General features: G+C 32.1%; 1 protein-coding gene across 2 annotated transcripts in view; it reads right to left on the bottom strand.

Moving 5' to 3' along the window:
* The window catches only part of LOC106469739 (Down syndrome cell adhesion molecule-like protein 1 homolog), a 127,635-nt gene that overhangs the window by 63,067 nt on the left and 39,113 nt on the right, over positions 1 to 25,455 (bottom strand). For both annotated transcript variants that reach the window (XM_022399900.1, XM_022399950.1), the window contains exons 5-6: positions 16,591 to 16,710; positions 53 to 226 (exon numbers count right to left, since the gene is read on the bottom strand). In XM_022399900.1, coding sequence (XP_022255608.1) covers positions 53 to 226; positions 16,591 to 16,710 — 294 coding nt within the window. The remainder of the gene's footprint in view (positions 1 to 52; positions 227 to 16,590; positions 16,711 to 25,455) is intronic.

Genomic DNA, 25,455 nt, shown 5'->3' with positions numbered 1-25,455 from the left:
CACTATATATATATATAATACTTTATATTATGAAACACAAAGCGTTACCTACGGTGTACAGTAAGGTTGATCAGTTTATTTAAGTTTCTTCCATAACCGTTTTGGGCTTCACAAAGATAAAAGCCTTCTTCGGTTTTGCCAACTGAATGAACGAGAAGTGAGCCATTAGGTAAAAGAGTGTATTTATGGCTGTTGTACACTGGTGTATAATCCGTGGGCTCGTTGTCTGGAAAGGAAACAAATAAACTTAAAATAGAAAGGAAAACACGTACACGGATATGCAAGTGTTCCCTAAATTTATGAGAACAAATTAATTTCAAAATAAAATATAGACTTATAATACTTGACATGAAATTAAATGCCTGATGAAACTTTTCCAACTAGTCTTTAGCGTGTAGGTTGAGTGTTCGGCAAAAACACTTTTGACTATTGTAAAAAGACATTATTATAATTATGATAACTCTCAATTTGTTTAGAAATATATTATTTCTACCTACCACACCCACTACACTTGCTTAATTTTGTTTTTCTAAAACAATAATTTTCAAGTATTTACATATGATTGTACTTAATGTTTCAGATTTGAAGTACTTGCATTTTAATGCTACATGCGATCCAAGAAAGGTTGGTACGTTTAGTTTAATATTAGGTCGTCAAAAGATTAATGTCTTTTAATGGAACACTTTCATTAACCACCCACAAAAAACGTACATCACGTATAATAGTTAAACGAACCGCCTAAACGTCACGTTAGTGTAGCCTATATAATGTGTAAAGTTTGGTATACTCTAATCCCTTATAGTGATGGCACACGACGAGACGCACATTCGGCATGTAATGCTGTTTGAATACAAGAAGGGAAACAACACCTCTGTAGCCATAAAAAACATCAAAGAAGTTTTGGAAATGTTTTGAACGTTCGTAAGTGTCAACGATGGTTTAGCAAATTTCGTTCAGGTGAAAACCTGTGATGGCAGGGACGACATGTTGGAATTGATTTTGATGCTCCTAAGACGCTTGTTGAGTCTAACCCAAGGCAACACACTCGTGAAATGGCCATGAAATTGCATGTCTTTGATGAAACAATACGTAAACATCTAAGAAATTTGGGAAAACCCCTTAAAGAATGTGTCTGGGTGCCTCACGAAGTCTTCGATAATCATCAGTTCCAACCTGTGAACATTGCTTCGTCTCTTCTGACGCGTAATGCGCGTGAACCATTTTTGGACGGAATTGTAACCGGATTCTCTATGCGAATATTAAATGCCAAAAACAATGGCTTAGTCTTAGACAAAAACCACTTCTGATCTCAAAACCTGGACTCCATCCGCAGAAAGTGATGCTTTGCATTTGGTGGGACATCAAAGTGTGATTCATTTCGAACTCCCCCAATCCACAGCAAGCTGTCAGAGCAGAGATCTACAGTCAGCAACTGGAACTTTTAAATCAAGCCCTTCATCAGAAACGCCCTTCACTCGTCAATCGGAAAGGTGTTCTTCTTCTCTACGACAATGCACGTCCACATATGGCACGTTTGACACAACACAAAATTATGGAGTTGGGTTGGAAAGCTCTCCCCCACCCACCATATTCTCCAGATATGGCACCATCAAAGTACCATCTTTTTAGTTCTCTGCAACACCATCTTAATGAGAAAACGTATGCAAATGTGGAAGGTGTTAAAGAGGACATCCACATGTTTTTTGCTTCAAAGCCAAGTGTTTTCTTTAACCAGGGCATTAAAAACCTTATTGTAAGATAGAAAAGTATCATCGATAAGAATGAGATTGTTTAATTTAATAAATGTTTTGCTTTGATATACAAGTTGTTCGGACGATCTAATAAAATGCGATTTTTGAAAACTTTACAGGAATATTACAGTTCATAAAATTGACTATTTAGTAATTTTGCCGTACAACACACCAATTCAAAAGATCAATTAAATAAATTAAATATTCCTGTGTAAGCTATATGTATATCATGATATAGAAGATGATGTGCTCGCATATAAAGTCTGGTTTTTTCACTTGGTAAAGAGATCCAACGTTGTCGTGTAAATTTGGTTTAGGGTGCCTCTGTGAGCCTAATGTCTCAGTAAGTGAAAATGTAATGATCTGACCAACTAACTAAGCTTATTATAAACTGTGGGGTGAGAAAAAACAACAGCAAAAAACACACAGATAATCTGGTTCAGTAACAGATGTTTATGTACAATGAACACAAAACTGTTAAACATACATTATGTTTGTTTGCTTATTATGAATTTCGCGCAAAGCTACACGAGTGCTATCTGCGCTAGCCGTCCCTAATTTAGCAGTATAAGACTAGAGGGAAGAAGCTAGTCATCACCACTCACCGTTTTGTGGGACCGGGATTCGAACTCGCCACCCTCAGATTGCGAGTCGAGCGCCCTAACCACCTGGCCATGCTTGGCCTACATGCATTATGAAAACTGCCATTGTTCATATGCTCCAGTGTTTTTTTTTCTGAAGTTCGCTCAAAGCTATACGAGGGCTATCTGCGCTAGCCGTCCCTAATCTAGACTAGAAGGAAGGCAGCTAGTCAACACAACCCACCGCCAACTCTTGGGCTGTTATTTTACTATCAACTAGTGGGATTGACCGTCACTTTATAACGCCCCATGGCTGAAAGGGCGAGCATGTTTGGTGACGGGGATTCGAATCTGCGCTTCTCAGATTGCGAGTCGAGCGTCCTAATGTTATCTATTAAATCAACATCAACGAATGCAAATGAACCATATTCTTAAACAGCATAACATTAATCCTCTGTCAACATCAACTTATTCTCTTTTTGGCAGTATTAAAGTGATACATATATAATTTTCATAGTCAGGAGACTAATTAACAAAGATTACAAGTAATCCACTCGAACGAAGTCCAGTCTCGATATTCTCACATTGTAGTCAGTTAAATTAAAATGCTAAAAAAATTTACTTTAAACAAAACTAAGAAGAACATTTAAAATTTTCAACGGTAAAGTTAAGTAGAATGGTAAAGTGTAACTTATAATATCCTTTTATGAAAATATTCTTTACATTCTTTTACTCAGATAGTGTATTTCATGGTGTATATATACAAAGGGATTCCATTTGAAATACCAAGTTTATGAAAATCGTATATTTCAAAATACACGAAGGTAAACGCTCATTAGACCGATTTAGAAAGACACTTAATTGGCTTAGGCTAATACTCTTTAGCACTAGCGAAACCAGGGGTGGGACATAGACTACGGAAACAGTTGCTAAGATTTGCACGAAAACGAGTTGAAAAAATAAAATAATGTAGAAGTGTAAAATCACTATTCAAGAACTTCGTCTCAAATTTAGCAGTTAAAAAGTGTTGACATTTCTGTTAATGAAATGATAAAGCTTCTTTTTCATTATCGTCGTTCCCTTCCTCTATTGGGGACTTTTGGACATTTTTGCTTAATAGCGAATGTCTGCCCGGCATGGCCAGGTGGTTAGGGCGTTCGACTCGCAATCTGCGGGTCGCGGGTTCGAATCCCCGTCCCACCAAACATGCTCGCCCCTTCAGCCTTGGGGGCGTTATAATGTAACGGTCAATCCCACTGTTCGTTGGTAAAAGAGTAGCGCAAGAGTAGGCGGTGGGTAGTGATGACTAACTGCCTTCCCTCTAGTCTTACACTGCTAAATTAGGGATGGCTAGCGCAGATAGCCCTCGTATAGCTTTGCGCGAAATTCAAAACAAACAATCAAATGTCTAGCTAGTTCTTTGTTGATTCTCCCCTCCCCCAACCTCCAAATCCTGGTTAAGTAGTTTTACTTATAAATACTTGATATGAATGAAAATTACGAGCACTACTTTCATTTTCTGTAACAAGCTCGTTACAAACTTAAAGTAGAAGTAAAAACCACAGAAGTTCTGAGAGAAAATACGTAATAGGCTGATTGTGTTAGCGCTTAGATACTCTCGAATATATTATGTACGCAATTTCGTTCATTATAAATAACATTACTCAGAATAAACTAAGAAAAATCATTCAAATAAAACCCAGCATCAAACTTTACTCAGGTCGCATTTTGATAACGTTTCCACTGAAGAACTGATAATGAATTTGTTTCACGTGCTTCAGTTTGAGTGAATAAAAATCACCATCCATAACATAAGCAATCCTAGCTAGGATTATAAAATAATGAAACAACAAATAGAAAGTAATGATAAATAAGTCTTCGTGACACAGCTGACTATCGATTTTATGTATGAACAGAACAATAATTTCTGTCTCAAAAAGTGTTTATTTTAGATCAAGACATAAATTATACGGGAAGTAGAAGAAATTTTGATATTGACAGAACTTGATCGATCTCAAGAGGTTTCCTCATTCAGGAATTAGAAAAGATACACGAGCCTATTTTAAACAGGCTCTTTTTTTATCAAGCTACAACTTGACCTTTATATTTAATACAAATAGATATTGCTTAACACATGAAGTTACCGAACACTTCGTATCTTCGAAAAATCATCCAAATTTAAAGATTTGCACACTATTGTGAAGTTAACACGTACAGTTTATAAAAAGCGATTTTTTAACTTCTAATTACATTTATATTTAATTATTCAATAAAACTGTGACCTATATGAAATGCCTGCAAGAAGTGCAAGTTAAAGCTAAAGTAAAAAAAAACACATTAACTGATTGACAGAGGGTTCAGTACATTATATTAATAGGATTTTAAATATCCCAATCAGCAAGTCACGTGACAACCGATATAAGGCCGTTTAAACGTTTGTATAACTGCTTTTTCGATGGATATGTAGCAGCCCTTTCAAACGCAAAATATTCACTCACTCAGATCATAAAGATGCACCCAGATCAGTAATTTAGAGATTTCAAGAAGGGGATATCCTTTGTACTTCATAACATTAGAAAACAGTACGTAACATAGTCAAGAAAGATCTCCATTTGGAAATTAGGCCAAGAAAATATGGGTTCATGCATCAAGATAAGAATTTCCGTCATATCTACCATTCAATCGTTGTATACCTCAAACAGCTAGCGAATAAACGAGTATTCATGCTATTCCATCCGAAAACATTCCGGTCAAGTCGCCAGACGCAAAAATTGTGGATTTCTGTGCGATGGATTGTTGAAGCTGACGCTGAAAAACCGCCGCCCTCGTACCTCAGGCGTATTACGGAAAGCGTGCAGGGAGGCTTGCTGTGCTTTGGATATGATAGCTTTATTACCTAGCCTTTTAAAATGGAAACTACGCTGCAGGGTTATTGTCAAAATAGAGCATGGCCGGATGTGGCGACATAGGCTATAACGACGCGACTAGGCTCCAGAATCGTTTTAATGTAATGTAGTGAAAATAATGTCAAGAGAAAGTTACTTTAACAAAAAAATTTGAAAAGATCAAGAAACAATATTCAGGTAACTTATCACCAAAATACAATAAAATTTCAACATAAATGAAACATTTAATTAATTACATGAATATTAATAATTTTACTGAAAAAGTACAATATGCAGGTATGTTATACGCACTGGTTTAAACTTCTGGATTTAAAAAAGAAGTTTTTTTTTCATCCGATGTAATGTAAATCTGCACGAATTGAGATAGTATTTGATTAAACTGATGCAAACTTTACTTAACTCGATGCACGCGTGTTTAATCTGACGTATTGTGTGTCTGAACAAATTTGTTTGGTGTCTAAATCTACTTGTGCGTGAAACGCTGCGCTGTGTAGGCTTGTACTTTGGCATTTGAAATACATCACGCCTCAGACAAATAAGTCAATTCCGTTACTGTTTCTAGGGTTAAAAACTAGCTGAAACACTAAATCAGTCAGTATAAAAATGTTATAGATATAGTGATTAGATTTTTAATTTTTCAAACTATCCTACTGAATAAAAACTTAGATATGCAAAGGAGTGAAATATCTAGACACACAATTAACTAAAAAAAAACTGTGGAGGAAGTATGCATATTGTATTTGATTTTAACACAAAACGCTCTTAAAATAAACTAATAATAAAAAAAATGTGTATTTAGATTTATCAATACAGAAGACAACTAAGTAAAGATGGTTATACAAATCCTTTTCTGTTAATGTATTTTTTTGTTAATTGAGAAAATGTTTATCTATCTATCTAGTTAGCTAGATATATACGATAGAGAGATACTATACGATAATCCAAGAGATCTGATAACACCACTGAGTTTCAAAAGTGAACCTTGTTTTATTAGGTTGTATGTTTTTAAATGCAAAATTACACAATGAGCTAGCTGGACTGTTGCCCATCGCGTGTATCGAACTCCAAATTCTAGCGCTATAATCTCTCAATCTTACCGCTGAGCTACCGGATGGAAGCCTCATAAGAGCTGAAAAGAACATGAAAAATAGATGATTTTCAATTACTAGCTTGGTGATGAAATATGGGGTAGGTATGACAGTGATTTCTGGTGGAAGGAAAGAGAAAAGTGTACTAATTAAGGAGTATGAAATTAACAAAATGAAATAGAACTAGAGAGAATACTTCATAGAAAAAATAGAGAAATAAATAAATAATTTCAAAGTATCATGAACCACGATAATGGTTCATAATAGAGATCGTAAGTAATTGCATAAAACCCTAATAGAACGTTCGGGCAAAAATCACCTTAAACAGTAAAGATGCAGTTCAAACAACGCTTTAAAACCTTTATTGTTGACTGCTAAGGCTGTACGTATATAAAATACTCAAAAAAAAAGCACGAATATTAGACTTACAAGGAAAAAAATATTCGTTTAACGTAGGCTGTTTGGAATTCTTCTTATTATTCTCTTGCTAGCCTACAACAAAAACGGCTTGGTATATTGCATCCAAATTTTTTGTATAATACTAAATAATATACTGAAAAGGTAATAAGGGTATTGAAAAGTCGATTTATTTCTTATATATTTTACATAAGCTAAAAATCATCATAATTTGAGTGTAAACGATGTTATCATTACCCCTTGGAGTTAGCATTTTTACAAATGTAGGATGTTCCTTTAGAAAGCAGGAATTGCCAGCCAGTAATAGATGAACATTAGATGATTGTAACATGTATAACAGATACTCAATGTTTTGTACAATATACAACCGGTGTCTTTAGGAAGCTAACCCCTATATTATGTATGAAGTGAAGGAGTAAAAAAAATCAATACACAATATTAATTTTATAACACACATTCGTAGAATAATTACTTTTAAAAGACGCAGAGGTTTATTTAAAGCAGTGTTTTAGACGTATATGTTTTATTTAAAAAGGATGCTTTTCTACTGGCGAAATTTTATACGCGTATAGTGGGGGATGTGTCTTAGTCTAGGCATATATTTGCCCATTGCTATGCATTATATATATAAAGAATAAATGCTTATTATATTATGAAAAAAAGTCTCCATGACAATTTCCATCTGCAGCTTAACATTTTACATCTCGAAATAATGCAATTAAGTAGCCAATAGCAGCAATAAATGATAATAAACCATATCAGCTAGCTACTAGCTATGTTTACTGTCATTACAATGTAAAAAGTTAGCTACCATATCAAGTAATCCTTTGCCCATAGTTGAGCATAAAAAAACTAGCAAACAAGATAAATAAAACCTGCAAATAGTGATATTATAACTAAGGAAACAAGGCTGGAGATGCAGTAGACATTATTTACTCAAACTCCAAATCCCTATTTTGACTCCACCAAATGTAATTCTAGGTAACTGCATGGAGTCAGAAAGGGGGTTTGCAATTTGAGTAAATGATGTCTACAGTTTATCCAGCCTTGTTTTCTTACTTTTTTAATATCCATATTTGCAGGTTTTTGAATTCCCAATTTTTTATTTATATTGTATTACATAAAAGCCCGAGATTTAGAGCTGACTATATAGTACGTACAACAACATCACAAGACATGAATATGGACACTATTAAAAAAATAAAAACTACTGTTTGAAAACGACAAATGTATATTAATGATATAAATACATATATATATATCAACAAATATATATATTAATGATATTATTGAGTTTCCACCAAAAAACAATAAGGACAACAAGAAACAAACAGGAATTCCAACGAAAATTTGTTTCTAAATGAAGTAAATAGACATTCGTTTATACCACATTAGAGGTTTTTGAATTTTTACAGATAATTGTGTACAAGATAAATTCTATTAAATTCTTTTGCATTGTAAAACGAGAAATGTTTCGATGTGTGTTTTGTTAGTTCTTTCAATCAATTTCAATTTCAAATGTTTCTGCGTTTTTTGTTTTGTAATCGTTTTTGTCACTACAACATCTTTAAGATAATGCTGTTGCTTCACTTGTTGTGGGCGGCGTTACAGCTTGGTAATGAAAATATCTCGTTCTTTGACTGGTTTTTCTTGTCTGACTTAGTGTATAGCAGGCCACTTTTTATATCTCTAGTAACATCAACAAAGTTTATCCATGAAGGAGAAATAGTCAAGTATAATTTGGATAATTTCCTCGACGGGATTAAAATATGAAGAACTCTAAGTTAATTAAGCATCAACTGTATAAATAAGGAATATGTCGGCAGTGTATTTTATTCTTTTATTGTATGCTGTCACAGATCTTTATTTTAATTATTAGATTTATATTTTATCCATAATAATGTTGGCAGAGTTATTAATCTTAATACCTGAGGTAGTAGCATTAGTTTGACAAAATATTAATGTTGAATTCAATTTTTAAGGATAAACCCAGCCTGGCTAGTTCATAGCCTTCTAGGTTTTAATTTTGTGGGATTATTAGTGTATAGGAACGAGAAGGCCCCATTGCCGGAAATATTTGTGTTCAGATATGAGGTGCGCTTTTATCATAATATCTCCCAGTGACTCAGCGGCAAGTCTGAAGGCTTATAACGCTAAAACCGGGTTACGATAGCCGTGGTGGGCACATTACACAAAGCCCGTTGTGTAGTTTTGCGTCTAACAACAAGACGAACAAAAGTTTTTCATAAATTTTATTCCTTCGATAAAACTGATATTTTGTATGATATTATTGCCTTTGTAAACTGTATTTACAAAAAACGAAAATCAGTATTCAAAATTTAAATATTATAAAAATCAAGCCATACTTAGAATAAATGGAATATTTATCAGTTACTGTAACAATTTTTGAAGGCAAAATAAAGTGTGAAATCATAATTTCTAGGAATTAAGCAGAAGCTGTGTCCATTGCACTGAAGTCTTTGTCCATGTAAGTTAATTTATAATCAGACAAATCCTCCCTTCATATGTGGCACAGAGGTATGTCTGCGGACTTACAACGCTAGAATCCGAGTTTCGATATCCGTGGTGGGCAGAGCACAGATAAAACAATTGTGTAGCTTTGTGCTTAATTATAAACAAACTTTTAATTGGCTGTGTTAGTTTCTTAGCAGATAGGAAACGAACAATGAAGTTTCTGTCCTTCTGCTATTAAATTTACACACACACAAATTTAAGTTATGTCGATGGGATTTTACTGTATATATATTTAGTTAATTGTTTTCCTTTATTATTGGTATTGAACTTTACAACTTGTTTCTGATTTTAAAGAGATGTAGCTACAGCTAAAGTCCTAACTAAAAGATATGATTAATTTCATAAAAACCGAAAGAATATATCTGAACACTTATAATATATTACGATTATCTTGAAGGCTTTAAGTGCTTTCATTTTAATCTAAAGTTTTGTGTTTTAAAGTATTTAATAAAATCCGATCTGTGAAATAATTTTGCAAAGTTCAAGAACAAATTCTATAAATTGAAATACAACATAAAATTAGATTAGCAAAACGTTATTTAAACAATTTCAGAGCTACATTTAAGTTTACAAAACTTTATTTCTTAAACTCTGAGCATTTAGGTAAAACAATCGAAGTCATAAATAACAAGCTTCTGCCAAACTGTAGAAACACACAGTTTCAAAGGTTAAAGCAATTAAGAAGTATTAGTAATATTACTATCCTTGCCAACAATCTTAATTCAATTATCAAGAATTTATCTGATTATAAAATTAACTGCTGAAAACAAAAGCTTTAGCACATGAATTAAATTTTTATTTAACTACTTTTTTATTCTAAATGTGGTTGATCTTTTAATAATCTTGAAACATTACTGGTTGTGTACATGATTTCATATGGTACTTATATATTGTTATTGTGGTAATCAGAATTAGTTGATAGAAGTTTTGTAGTCATACATATGTTGCAAGTGATAACGTTCCCAGCATCATTAGGCTTGTAAGTCTTAGGTTATAAATAAAATCTCCCTGGACAAGCATACACTGGAATCTTTTTGATAGCTTTGTTTGTATTTTTGATTAGTTCTTGGAATTTGTCATTGAATGTTTGAGTGAACGTTTTTTACTATTTTGAGTAAAGCTTTGTAGAAAATAATATAGTTATCTTGACAATTAGCTACAGTGACGTTGTCTTCTTTGATAAAAATAGCGTTTTTGTCATCCTTATCTGTTTGTTTTGTCATAAATATTTGTCGGATTTAATGTAATTAAGATTAGTTTTCTCCGTTGTTTAGATTATTAAAAACGCTTTTGGATGATTTAAAAGTATGGGCAATATTACATATATTCACGCATTTTTAAATACAGCCCTCTGATGTAGTTCTCTTTGTTGTGAAGGGTGTTAAGAAGGAATGTTCTTTGAAAGTGTGTATAAATTGGTTGTTGGATGAATAATATATGTTGTGAAAGAATATTTTAGAGTACCAGTTTTTTCAGAAAACTTTTGGATATTCAAATCGGTTTCTGAATCATAACTATTATGTCGTTTGTACAAAAAATTAATACTTTTACTAAGAAAGCTTATTTCAGAGAATGATAATGTTCAAATCAGTTTGGAGACTTTGGTGTTGTCGCTAGTGTTATGGATGGATTATAATTTGGAAAGGTTTGATAAATAATTGTTTATACTATTTTGCGCAATATTAGAAGGAGCCTCAGCAACTTGGGTCGTTTGTTATTACTTATGTCTAACATTCTGTAGGATTAGTCCTCTGATGGTTCAACTGTAAGGTAAAGACTTATAATGCTAAAAGCTGTGATTCGGTTCCATGCAGTGGACAGAGTGCAAATAGTTCATTGTGTAGCTTTGCGCTAAAAAGCAAACAATGGTATGATTTTTAGACACAGTGTTTGTTTGAGCTACAGTTTGTATTTAGTGGAGTACGTGAGTCCAAAAGCACTAGAATCTACTTTGAATTTAATAGATTATTCCAATTTAGTAAAATGTAACTTGTATTCTTAAATGATTTTTAATTTAACAACGAAACTTAAGTTCAGATAAATGGCATTGTCACTGTTGCCAGAATGTCTCCTTACGTTCTTAATTCTATCATAGTGAAAATTACATTGTGAAAAAGAAGCACTGATAATAAACGTGGACAACCTATATTGAATCTCTCCAAACATTTTCATATGTCAGCTCCTAGAAAGAAACTATTAAGTTTATATTTGACTACTTTTCTCAATAAAGATAAAGTTTTATTGGAACCAATGTTTCTTTAAAAGATATCTTTCCTACATGAAAAGTACCCACAAAAATAAATTCCTTAGTGAAAAAACATGTACTGACCATAACAATTTCAAAAACGTACATGATACCCAAATAAACTGTGACACAGAAATACCAAAACCCTACGATTAATTGACACACTCGGAGAATTAATAATATTTTACGGAAACCACCCTTCAAAAGCTGAATAGAAAAGAATCAAACATCATTTTTCGTATAAATGTCTATCATCCAAACTCCACAAACATTTGATGCAGCATGGAAAAAATCTGTTTACGTCATTCAATGATCAGGATCGGGTAACACAAACTTCTGTGAAGAGACTGATGTTGTTTTCTTTGAAGTTAGCAAAAATATCTAAACCAGCCTGGTTGATTTTAAAGTTAATTCGCATTCTTCACCTGAATTCTTTCTACTTTAAGTGCCAGCCTTACAAGTTCATAAAAACAACCCGACACTTTCTCCATAAAAATAATGAATAAAAAACAACTATAAAATTATCAGAGATATTAATTTCACTACACATAAAACCATGTATTTCATGTAGAATATGTAATAAAACACCCAGTCACGTATATCTGATAAACCCAGACAATCCTGTAAAGAACGTTTTAACAATATCTTGTTACAGTAGTATACAATGCCTAGAGTTTTGAAGCAACAATTTTTTTAGGACTAAAAAAAAAAAGTGATAAAAACTGTGTTTAACAGCAGATATTTTTCTCGTATTCCTCTTAATTACAATGGCTGCCAACAGGATATCTGAATTGCCATTTGTATGCAGTAAATAAACTTGTACATGTCTGCAATTCAGAATTCGTAATGGTCTAATAAAGAGGAGTGTGAGAAAAAGCATATGCAGTAAAGCGTGATTTTTGTTACCTTTGTTAGGCATACATACAATAAATTTCTATCAGCACCACATTAGACTTTTTTGTTGTCCTACACTTTAACCATCGAAAGCTTAGCTAATATGTGTATGAAAACTGTGCTCAAAATCTAAAGCAAACACACACATGAAAGACATTTACTGGTTTGCCATTTTGAATAATGTCAGTCTTTTTGGTATTAATCTAGATTCTGCCAACTGTCGCTTTAATATGCTTAAAAAAACAACTAATATTTTTTTACCTATTCATAAATACCTATCAGCCAAATATATCAAATTTAGACTTAAAAGTTTCAGTTCTTATTTTGGTTTTAGAACTACAATTTGTAAGTTGGCAACCATTTCTAATACGTTTCTAACATTTTTTAACGTTTAACGTTTTTTTTTTTTTACTTTACATGCGCAATGTGTAATTTTCTCAACATCCCAGGTTTCTGGAATATACATCTAAATAATCGAATCGTTTAGTTGCCTTTTTAAAAACGTTTCTCTGGTATTCTTTTTTTTTCTTAATTACTTTTCTCCACTTCAGTGCTATTATTTCCTTCTCATACGGTAGGTTCCCCAGAAATTACTGTCGCATCTGTCATACATTACACCACGAACTACCTTTCCATATTGAACATATTTCACATCTAATCATGTGTAAATTTTCAAAACGTGAGTTTCATAATTCAAACAATTACATTTGATGTCTTAGCATGCAGTTCCTTATGTCTAAGATGGGCTATTTGCAAGCTGTCTCGTTATAAATCAGACAAAAAGTTTTCAGAATGTATCACGAAATGGCAATTTTTAGACGCGTATATAGATGCAAAATATTTTCGGCTTGTATTTTGTATGACACGGAAATCCTGATATCACCTGGTAAAAGAAGTGCAGATGTATAGCGTGTATGTGAGAGTGTAACTCATTTACATCTGCCTTTTTAGACTAACTAAAGTTTTAGATTAAATAATGTACTCTCAGTTATACAGGATCAGAATAAAAAAATAAATAGAAGGGATTATAAGAAAGATATAGCTGGAGAATACAGTGGATATTTTTGTATTTGTTCATAATGTAATGACATTATGGGCTTATCTTTTAACTCATTACAAAATCAAAAGCTAAATAATGAAAACTGGAACTTATTACTTCTTTCTTTTATAAAACTCTTATCAATCACATCGTGCACGAGCCTAGCATGGCTTGGTGGTTAAGGTGCTCAACTACTACTCTGTGCATTGCGAGATCGAAACCATTCAACGAACATGATCACCATTTCAGTCATGGGAGGCTAATTCCACTATTAGTTGGTAGAGAGTAACGTATGGATTAGTGGTGGGTGGTATTGACGATCTAGTTTATCACTTCAAAATTAGGGACAGTTAACGCAGATAGCCCTCGAGAAGCTTTGCGCGAAATTCAACAAAAACACAACAAACAAATGAACATATTATGCAGAGCTCTATATTGTTTTGTGGCTATAAACACTGGCAAAAGAAAAAAATGTGTTTATTAATAAAAAATCGCTTATCAGAGCGAGATTGTTTTCAGGATCCCATATAGATATAAAGTACGAGTAAAGCTGTAGATTGTGTATGTATCTCTTTTAAAAAAACTAATATCATCAAAGTCAGGCATAAACTGAGGTTCTGGAGAGGGATATATAATATTCCTCGAGGTCCATGCGTGATAGAATTGAAACTGGTAAAACTAACCAGTCTTGAGCACTCGTTGAAACTGGTAAAACTAACCAGTCTTGAGCGCTCGAGAAAGCATCTTCTAAGAATCAAGAGTACGGTCTTTTTTTGGATATTAAAGAAACTTTTCAAGTGTTAATGTAACTTGAAAGTTATTCTTGAACGAGATTAACTTTTAACGCTATTGTGTTTTCGCAAGGTATAATTACCTGTCAAATTAAAAATATTTTGCTGGTTATTTTTGACCGTTTGGTATTTTGGGTGAATATATATTTGTTGTTCGTTATTATCCTTATGGTGTTTTCAGAGTTTATGAGTTTTGTTTCCTTTTCCTCCATGGTTATTATCTGAATATTATTGATAACTTATCTTCGAGAATGTATTCCTGGTGTAAAAATGTGACGGTTTAATATGGTAATTAATATGTATTAGTTTTCATTCAGTGAACGTTTTTTGTTTTGTCTTTATTTGGTGACCCCGTTTTTATCTTCTATGCACTAACTCCGTTTTTAATGTATAGCTTCAAAAGTTTGTGCGAGGTCTAAATCTGGTTGGTTCATCTGGTCTTGAATGTAGAAATGTTACTATCAGTCTATTTGTATATCATGGACGTACTAATAAAAATAGTGGAGTTTAAGAACATGTTAGCTTTTAAAATGAAGTTATATAATTGATAAAACTAAGAAATAACAGAATAATTTTAATTACACATTCATATCTAAAAGGTGTTTGCAGAATAAGTTTCTTAAACAAGTTACCCTGGATTCCTAGACTTTTCCAATAATTATCTCTCAGATTTATTTTTAATTTTTTTCTATAGCATCAGGCTATCTGCTGTGTTTACCGAAGGGAATCAAACCCCTGATTTTAGCGTTGTAAGTCCATAGACTTACCGCTGTCCCACCCGGGGATTTCAGATAATGTATAAGTCCACAATTTTTTTAAAAAATGCTATTACAAGTATGAACAAAATTTTATAACTAAGTAATTTAGCCAGTTACGGATTCAAAACATAGAGTATAACAACATTAACAGTACTTTCACATTTATATATATATATATCACAAATAACCAAAAAAAAACTTGCATTTTAAACCTTGTGCTATCTATCAAGTGTAGAGGAAACTCGAGTATTTAAAAAAATTCAGTAACACTGTTATTATGGATATATATCGTCTCTTTAAAATAAGAACACGCCCTCCCACAGCAAAGATGACACAGCTGCATACGATATCGAAATACAATGTTTTAGCTTAAATTGAGGTTTAACCATTTTAAAAAGATTAATTAAAGAAGCTCTTATTTGACAAAACAAGAATACACAATAAATATTGAAGAGTAGAATATCTTAGTAACAAATTTAGAAAGAAAGGAATGTTAGTATACTGCATAGTCTTGATAGGAATTACTTTTCTACATATAATGTACTAAATTTAACCAATAAATATTGTATGGAGAAAAACATTTAAGGTTTAAATATAGCAGTTAGTTGCCATTCTTACCGGCGAGAAAAGCTTATTTCACAACACAAATTGTATTCCAAAAATACAGGTTTATGTAAAACATAACACAATTGATTGTTTTAACGATAATTAACACAGAAGTTGTTTTGTTTCCCGACAACACAAATTATATTTTTAGTTCCAAATTGTGTTCATTCAAATACAACGTTGCATTGTGAAGTCACATTTTTACAAAGAATTCAGGAGTGAAATGTTCAGCAGTATTACATGGCGAAAATAAACATCTCTTCAGTGAAATGTTCAGAAGTATTACATGGCGAAAATAAACATCTCTTCAGTGAAATGTTCAGAAGTATTACATGGCGAAAATAAACATCTCTTCAGTTGAGATAATTTTTTAAAGTATTGTTTTTATGTACTGTTGGATTTTCAACTAGTGCAATGAAGTGCGTTAATTTACAACTATTATTATTTGTATGTATATTGTATAAAATTCAACACAAAGACCGTGTATTAACAAATACACTTCTATCGTGTTTCCTAAGTCCATAATCAATGATTGTGTTGTTTATTTTATTTGAACTTTTATTGTAGTCATTAAAACACCAAATCTATGTTCCAAAGAGCAAATGTTACATTATTTTTAACACAAGTTTTTTTTTCCGGTGTACAGTACTTCATTCTTGTTATTTTATACTTATTATATTTAGTGTACAGAATTACTGGCTTTTTCAGATAACACAATAGATTGTTACTATGTGGCTTTATTTTAAAATGTATGAATATCCGATTTCTTTTTCAGTTTTGAAACGAAAAAAATCTCACTATATATGTCTGTATTTTATATATGACGAACGACCGATTTTATGTTCATCATCGCTATTGTCGCAGATTATATTTACATTATAATTATTGAAATATTTTATAAAAGAGCTATCTATATGTATTGTTTAGATAAATAACAAAAGTGTATACTTATTTGCACCATTAATAAATACAGAAATACTTGTGGCCTTTCTCCAAGTTATTGTAGGTGTTGGTGATCCATTAGCACTGCAATCAATCCTAACTGACTTTCCTTGGACAACTTTGGAGTTTTGTGGCTCTTCAATCCAGCTAGGGGGCGCTATAAATACAAATAATTCTGTTAGTCCAAGACTAATAATTTAAGTACGCAATCATATCTATATATCTTAAATATGAAGAATAAAATATAAAGTAAAATTTTATTTCAAAAACTAAGAATTAAAACTCCCAATTTTTCTGTTTTGATATTAAGAGATGTATTTATTACAATGCTATATTCTATCGTTTCAGAAAATTTAATTGTAGTGAAGTAATGTTCATAACACGAAGAGACAAAATACAGGGTACAAATCTTAAAGAAATATTGCTTGGATGAAGATTTTGATGGATATGGCTTACAGTAATACCACTTCTTTTACTCAAAAGTTTAGATTCAAAGCGAACGTTAATATGAAATACAAGTAGATATATGACGTAAGTTAACTTGACAAAATGTTTACACTCTATTTCATATATATATATATAATTAGAAACCTGAATTATACCTCTTATCCTAATTTATTTATTCTTACACCGGTCAAGGCAAACTATTCGCCTTTTCATTCAACTGTGGCTCATATAGGAGAAATATTATTCTTATGATGTACATAAGCAAACGTAACCGTTTTACCTTCACATATATAGATAAAAACTCTCCTATTGCTAAGTTTATTCCTAAACTAGTATAAAATACCCATGCTCCGCTGCGGGATTCTAAGATCCCCTCGTGATTCACAGAGGCCTCAATGTACCAGTCAAGTGTCTCCATTATCTTTATTACTTCTATAACTAACCTAATATGACAATTCTTTTATTGATTTGTCTGTTGCCATTTCCCGAACTTAATTCAACTCAACTCTTTTTAAAAGCAAATAATCTAAATTTAGCTTCTCAGATTCGTTTTTTTTCTTCCTGTGTTTTTATTTGAATTCTTTTTTTTCTCCAAATTCTTCAATATTCTCTGGTTTTTACCCGTTGTATGTTACCGTTTCCAAAAATTAGTTCAATTCAACTTCTCTTTAATTCTCAGATTTGTATTTTTCTTCCATTGTTTGTATTGAAAAAGAGTATTTGGCACAAAACTTCCACATATTGTTCATTCAGTAAGTGAATATTAGGAAAAAAATTATATTGTTCTATAGACCTTCAGTAAGCAGAATTATAGGGCTTAAGGACAAAACTGTAGAGCAAAAAAAAAATAGCAAAAAATTAAAAAAAATCAAATCTAAAAAAAATAATACATAGGTGCACACCCTCAAAAACCACTTAGTATGCGTACAAAGTTTCAAGTCTCTAGGTTCTTTCCTCTTGTAGTTCTGGCGGTCACACACACACAGACAGGCTCTTTTATTATTATAGATACACACAGAACACATGTTAATGTTACGAATTTACTCATATCTCGCTTATTACTTGTCATGTAAACATGATTTTTCAGAGATAATTGTGTTTTCAGAAATTGTAAGAATTATTGAGTAAAATAATTGTTCATGCATTTACTTCCAAGACAGTATACAATATTTATAGGTTTTGAAATTAATTAATCAAATGTTGATTTTATTACACACTTATCTCTCAAAACATTTACGTAATATCACACGTTTCATATAGTGTATAGATTATATGTGCCTGTGACAGAAAAAAATAAAAAAATAAACAGGTACGTGAGAGATTCCCAAGTGACACAAAGCCCTTGAATTATAATAGAAAACAAAACATTTTTCTGGTATGGGAAGTTTAGCATTGTTCTTTTGAAATGAATTGTTTTCTTACTCTGAAAAATATACAAAGGCAGTTTTGAATTCTAATAGACCAAAATAGGCAGACGCATACAACACAACAACATGTAACATAATCAAGTTAATAAACTAGAGATAATTCCCTTTTATAAAATTCGATACAGTTTTATAGAATGTTACATACATTTTACAGGCAAGCGATTGCCCAAGGCGCTTCACAAGAAAATTAGTGGGCAAACAATATTTTAAATGGTTTATTTCCCGAAGACCTATAACTAGGTGCACCAAGTACTAGCTTCATACACATGGCAGAAATTGTAAAGTGAACATTTTTATTTCAAAGATCAGAAATAGCCGCAGGAAAAAAATCAAAATATTGTAAATAATGAGCATGAAAACAGTATTATTAACACCCATTGCTGCAACATTCATAAATGCTTCAAACACAGACACTTGTTTGTGTTCCCTCAAAAGTTGCATACCGAATCTTTCTATTAAAGGGGGTATAATACTATGATTTTACAATATATATATCGTAGAGTTTTCTACTGATCATTAACGTAAGGTGTCATCTAATACTATCTATACATTTACTACGAGTAACTTTAAACATTATTCGAGAAGCTATGCGAAGGTTGGACAGTTTTGACAACTAAAGGATGTGATTTTTATGATTCATCGATTGATTGATTGATTTCTTTCGAGCACATTGCTGGAATGACTCTTATCAATTCAGTCATTCAAGTAAATGCTTGTATAAGTAAATATTGTATCGGTATTACGCGAATGAATGTTACACTGAATATTTTCATACTACTTCGAATAAGACTAGTGTAGATTAGAACTAGAGAGGAATGCAATTAGTTATCAATTGTGATATGTATTGATGAATAATTAAACTTTGCAAGGTAGTCTATAACGTGATTAACTAATTTACCGGGATTGGATATGGGGACTTTTCGTTAAAGATCTAAAAATGTATTAAATGTATACCTGGTATTAATATACACTTCCCTAAAAGCCTTAACCTTACGACTAACTAATAGCTTCAAACATAAAGTTCAAGGATCGCAAAATGTGATTATATTTCAGACAGAAATTGAATAAATATCAAGCATGGCAATTAGGTTGCTATACAAAAGATAGGAACTTGTGCCTCTATTTTTTTTCTTAACATAATAAACATTAAAAGTACAATAAAAATATATAAAGGTACCAATACTGAAAAGAAAGACATAGTGTTTTCAATAATTCTATCAATATGAAATTATATAGGGGATCCAATTTCCTCATGACCTTCCTCACGTCATCCTGTATCACTGTGTCAAGTTGTGCTGACTTGGTAGTTTTTCCGAAATTATATATGAAATTAAAAACGTCAAACGTAAGAATAAAGGGCTAAGACTCTATCAGTGATTTTTAATTTTATTTAGTGATTTAGCGAAAATGAATGAAACCAACTTGAATTGCTTCAAATCATTGCTTGATAAGACTTAAGTCATATGCATTTGAACGAATCTCTACAAGAGGCTACACTGTTAAAAAAAGAGAAGTTATATTTGGCAACTCTACTCGAATGAGAGCAATAGCTTTCACCTTTAATTCGTAGTTGAAAAGATTACCCGTGCTATCTTATGAAAGATCATCCTTTGTTTGCCATCTTTGCTTCCGTTAACTAGAAGGCTGCATGCATAATATACTATAGAGTCAGTGTGAGAAAGTATGCTTTGGGAAGGCTAGAAATACTGAAGATGGTGTCATAGATCTATGTCTGTATCAATGATGTTTTGCATTAAAGAAGTTCTTGATCACGCTGCACAAACAGACTATGTGTATTTTGTCCTTATACTCCGTAACCTCTCAATCTATCCCCGGAATAGTATAAATAGGTATTGCGAATTAGTGTATATTAAACATGAACATTCATTTATTTGCACTGTTACTGGGCTGTCGGCAATAGTGATAATGAGCTTGGCTAAAATCTTATTTCTTTTGCAAAAGGTACCATAAATTCCTCATTTAGGGAGCCCTCTACTCATGATATTCTAAAATAGAGAATATGATTTATCCAGAGTTTTCCCCTTATTATTGGAGAAAGATTTAAAAAATTTATTTACTAAGGGTAGATATAAAGGTTTAATGGACAAAACTACAAAGTTTAGGTCTTTATAACCTTAAGAATAAACTACCTTGAAGATAGCTTTTATATGCGGAAACACCTGTTAGCTGAGTTCTTGCACAGATCTTAAAATATAACGTTGATAAACGGAAACATCGGTACATGTAGATATGTAGATCTTGAAAGTCGAGTTGTTCAAAACTTGAAATAGCGTTGATAACTGGACCAATTGCTTTAGTTATAAATGAGCCATGTCACCAAACAATATATATATATTTGTTTGTGTATAAAATAGTTTTTGATCAAGCCTGCAGTCTCGGTATGCTTTCTTTAAAGAACAAGGATGCATGTTCTTTATTTATAGTACAATAACATCAACTTGACAAAAAGTATCAAAGTTGAAATACTTTTTCAGAGTTTATATGAGCCTAAGCTCACAAAACATGTATGAACCTCATGAAATAAATCAGATCGTTCTTAGTGATTGTCACGTAAAAAAAATAATCAATTGATCAAAGAGAGTACTGTTCTGTAGACGTACAGCTGAAAAATTAGAAAGAGCAGGATTAAAGAAATATGAAAAACTTCTGAATAAATATCAAATAATATATACTTATTTGTATCACTAAAGTTAAGCTATAGATATATATATATATCCATCCCCTTCTCCTTCTCCGTGGGTGACTCCAAATCGCTATACTTATATCTCAAGTTCCGCTCAAGGAAACACTTGAAAAAGTTTGAAGAAGTCTTTTGAAAATAGAATACTCATGGATTATAAAGTGGATAGCATTCTAAATGATATATATATGAATCCAAGTATTCAGGATGTTAAAGATCACTAAGGGACTCAATCGAACCGTTCAATCTCAGAGACTTACTCTCTACTAAAACCGGTTAAAAGCTGATGACTAATACAAATTCTTTAAAGAAACGTTCATGTCATAGAACGGATGCATTAATAATAAATCATCATTTGTATGTTACTGTTTGATATAAGAAATTGTGCTCTATATGATTGACTTCTTTTGTAATTATACTTAAAAGATTCCACTAAAAGAGCATAAGTCTCATTGTTAAAGAGTTAAAAAGGCAAGTTTGATAAAGTTCTTATTCATGAGAAAAGCAATATTGATTTCTCTGTAGAGAAAAAGAAGACACTAAAGTCGGCATCAGTAAGCAATGTAAATGGCTATTATGTCAAAAATGTGGTATTTAACATCTATAAATGCATCTTTGTTTTATTAAAGCACATTACGAATTATAATCATCGTTACCACTGGAGTAATAAAATTAACCTAGCGGGTAACTAGAATATTGCAGCGAACTTACAATATTTTATATGAAAATTATTTAAAGACCATTGTATCAACAATTATTATAATATAGGTGATGGATACCACATACATAACTGCAACTAAAGGGTATTAGAAATGAGTTATGAGCCCAATTTTATGAAAGATGTTTTTATTATATTTCGAGTTACCTTAAACTGGTCTCTATTTCTCATATCAAAATGTTATTTGAAGATATAGTGACTATTTTATGAAAATCACTTTCAGAATATAACGCAACCTAATTTTTATTGTATAGAAAAAAGTTTTGAAAATGGGTAGAAGATGTGAAACGTAATATTTGGACCAATTTTTCAGTTAGATGACAAAAATATATTTGGAAGAAAAATGTTTGATAAGATAACCCTCGTTTATTGTGTTATTAGAAATAACATAAGTTTTCAAAGTCTATGTTATACCACTCGGCTATTAGTACTTGCTGGATATGAGGTGGACAAGATAGGAATTTCCGTCTTTGAAATAAAATCACGTTATTGAAAAAACATGCGTGATTTACTTGAACATGAACTCCAATATATATATATACAGATGCTAGGTATTTAACACCTATATAAGTTCAGTTTTATGTTTTTATGCAGTAACTTCAGTGAAAACTAGTATCCTGCAAACACTACTCTTTACATTAGCCGAAGTGCAGATACGGTACATTTAGATCGCCATGTTGCATCTGCTCTACAAACAACATGGTTCTCATCCTAAGTTGTAACAGATATTAGGGATTTACTAGGATTCTCATACAATACATTTATGCAACTTGCATGCATTTTCTTGTTGTTTATGTGGTGTAGCAAGTCCAAATATCTGTTTATAGGTAGTGCTGTCATATCATTTTAACAAATAAAATACTCAATTTTCTTTACTTACAACTGAAAAACAACAACAACAGATACAACAGATAAATTATTATGAAAACAACCACGTTCAACGCATTTCATTGTTATAAAAAAAGACCTGGTTTTCCTTTTACAAGGCGGCGAAGCATGATTATAATTAGACTTGTTGTAAGACATTATAATTAGACATATTATATTTTTAAACACAACATTTTTTTATCTAGTCCTTTGGAGATTTTAAAGAATTAGAAAAGTATGTAATAATAGCATTCCAACCACACTATATTTGTCATATCCATTGCTGATGGCGCGTTTCGCTCAACACAGAGCGAATATATTGTGGTTGGAATACTATTATTATACACTCTTTAATTCTTGAAATTTCCCAAGGTATTAGATAATAAGTTTAGTGTCTTCAAATATAGTAGGCCTAATACAAATGTTTACAAAAGACGTTTACACCATAACAATTGTTGTTGTAACAACTAGCTTATATAAATAGTGCTCCGACTAGTACTGTGTTCGTTGTAGCCCAGCCGGTCTGAAGAACTCTGGATTGAGCGAAACGCGTCGTCAGCAATGGATACCACAAATATAGTGTGGTGGGAATACTATTATTATGCACTCTTCTAATTCTTTAAAATCCCAAATGATTAGATAAAGAATGTAGTGTTTAAAAACATAATAGGCCTATTCTATTGTCTTACGACAAGTATAATTACAATAAGGATTAGTTCAAGAATGCGAATAATCTGTATTCATTCATAGGGGTCGTGGTTGCGTTATAGGGTGACAGTAAATCCTACTATTCGATTAGAGTGGCTTACGAGTTGACGGTGGGTTGTGTAGACTAGCTTCCTTCCCTCTAGTCTTTCACTTAAAAATTAGGGATGGCTAGCGCAGATAACCCTCGAGTAGCTTTGCGCGAAAATCAACAAAGAACAACAATACAAGGAAAAGTAAAACAAAAGATCAAAATACTTGGTAAAAGTGTGTAACTATGAGTTTAAAATTAAAGCGATAGGATATCAGGAGTCTCGTGAAGTTGAGTCACTGTCTATTGAAAGCCTTGAAAACTTTCCTATACACTAGCTGATTATTCTTTACTTTGGCTATAGCAACTGTGCTTTAAAAAAAAACGTGAAACAATGCAAAACAAACAGAAACAACCTAACCAAAACGATGCCTTGAACTGTTGGCGCCATTTATGATTCATTATGTATTAGAGCATTCGAAATATAATAAGTCAAAAAAAAAGAATCAAAGAGCTGACATTTTGAATATTTTCTCTTCCTCTGTGTTTTATCGTCCACATATCGATATTTGCTTTATTACAATAGCATTGAGATTAAAATAAAAGAACGTACATTTTTAAAACAACGGCGTTATCGAAAATTGCTTATTTGGAAGAATTATTTGTTTACATATCAACAAGCTTATTTAACTTTCGGAAATTTTTCACGCTCAGTCAACCCGATAATACTTAAGTTGCTGGCATGTACTATTTTCTAATACATATTATAAAATCAATTGGGATTGTTGTTTATACATCCAACATTAACATCTGGTGGCTGAACCTATGTATCCCTAGAAAACAAGTATGTTAAACAGTCTAGAAAGTTATAGAGCTAGAATACCGTTTTTGAATCTGAAATATACTCAGAATACACATACACTGTGAATAAGAGGATATATTTCCAAGTTGTTTAATTAGTTTCTTCTTCACACTTAATCCGTTATATCCTGTACGTGAAAGGATAAACGTGACACTTTTCTTTGGCACGCTACGCATGTTTAATGAACTTACTTAGCAAGTTATCAATAATGATAAATAGATGCTGTGACATACGTTCGAGATTGTTTCTTTTTCACTAAATTAAAGCCCACGTTTTTATAAATTCTAAAGGTTATCTAAGGTATATTGTTTACGAAATTAACTGTGAACAAAAGTATCGAAGTGTGCATAAACTCCAAAAAAGGTGAGTTTATGAGCAAATGCAATCTAGTTTATTTTTAGAGCAGTGAAATGATGGGCCAAGAAAAGATAATTTGCATTATTTCTGTTATTCCATTGTATATTTCATATACAAATTTCTGTAAAAAGGTAGGTAATAAACTTGCCTGTTAACAGCTTTCAGAAACCACATTAGGGTCATATATATATGTCCATAATAAGATCCAGGTTTAAATTACATGTCCAGAGTAATATACAGGTTTCAATCGATAAGGGCTTGATTTTAACCAGATTGGTTCATGAAAATATAAAACCGCCCCCCCCCCCCTCAGTGTTATAGTGGTATGTCTGCAGACTTACAACGCTAGAAACTGGCAGATAGCCCATTGTGTAGCTTTGTATTTAACTACAAACAAACAAAACAAACAAATATAAAAACCGATTTACTAAAACAGCTAATATTGAAATAATAATAACTCCAGTAATCTAGTAAACATATTTTCATTAAATAAATATAATTAGCACATAGCTAGGATAGATTAAGGATTGTTTGCTTCTATGTTGAATTTTTCGTGAAGCTACTAGACGGATATCTGCGCTATACGTTCCTAATTTAAAGTTATAGACTAAAGGGAAGGTGTCTAGTTAACACTACCCACCGTCAACTCTTGGGTTGCTCTTTACCAAAGAAAAGTAGTATTTACCGTCACATAATAAGATCTCCATGACTGAAAGAGAGACCATGTCCGGTGAGGAGATTCAAACTGGCGACCCACAGATTGCAAGTCGAGCGCCCTAACCACTAG

The sequence above is a fragment of the Limulus polyphemus genome, unplaced genomic scaffold (assembly GCF_000517525.1).
Source record: "Limulus polyphemus unplaced genomic scaffold, Limulus_polyphemus-2.1.2 Scaffold3, whole genome shotgun sequence".
NCBI lineage: Eukaryota > Metazoa > Arthropoda > Merostomata > Xiphosura > Limulidae > Limulus > Limulus polyphemus.
The sequence above is the reverse complement of the archived record's forward strand: the minus strand, read 5'-3'. Positions and strand labels throughout refer to the sequence as shown.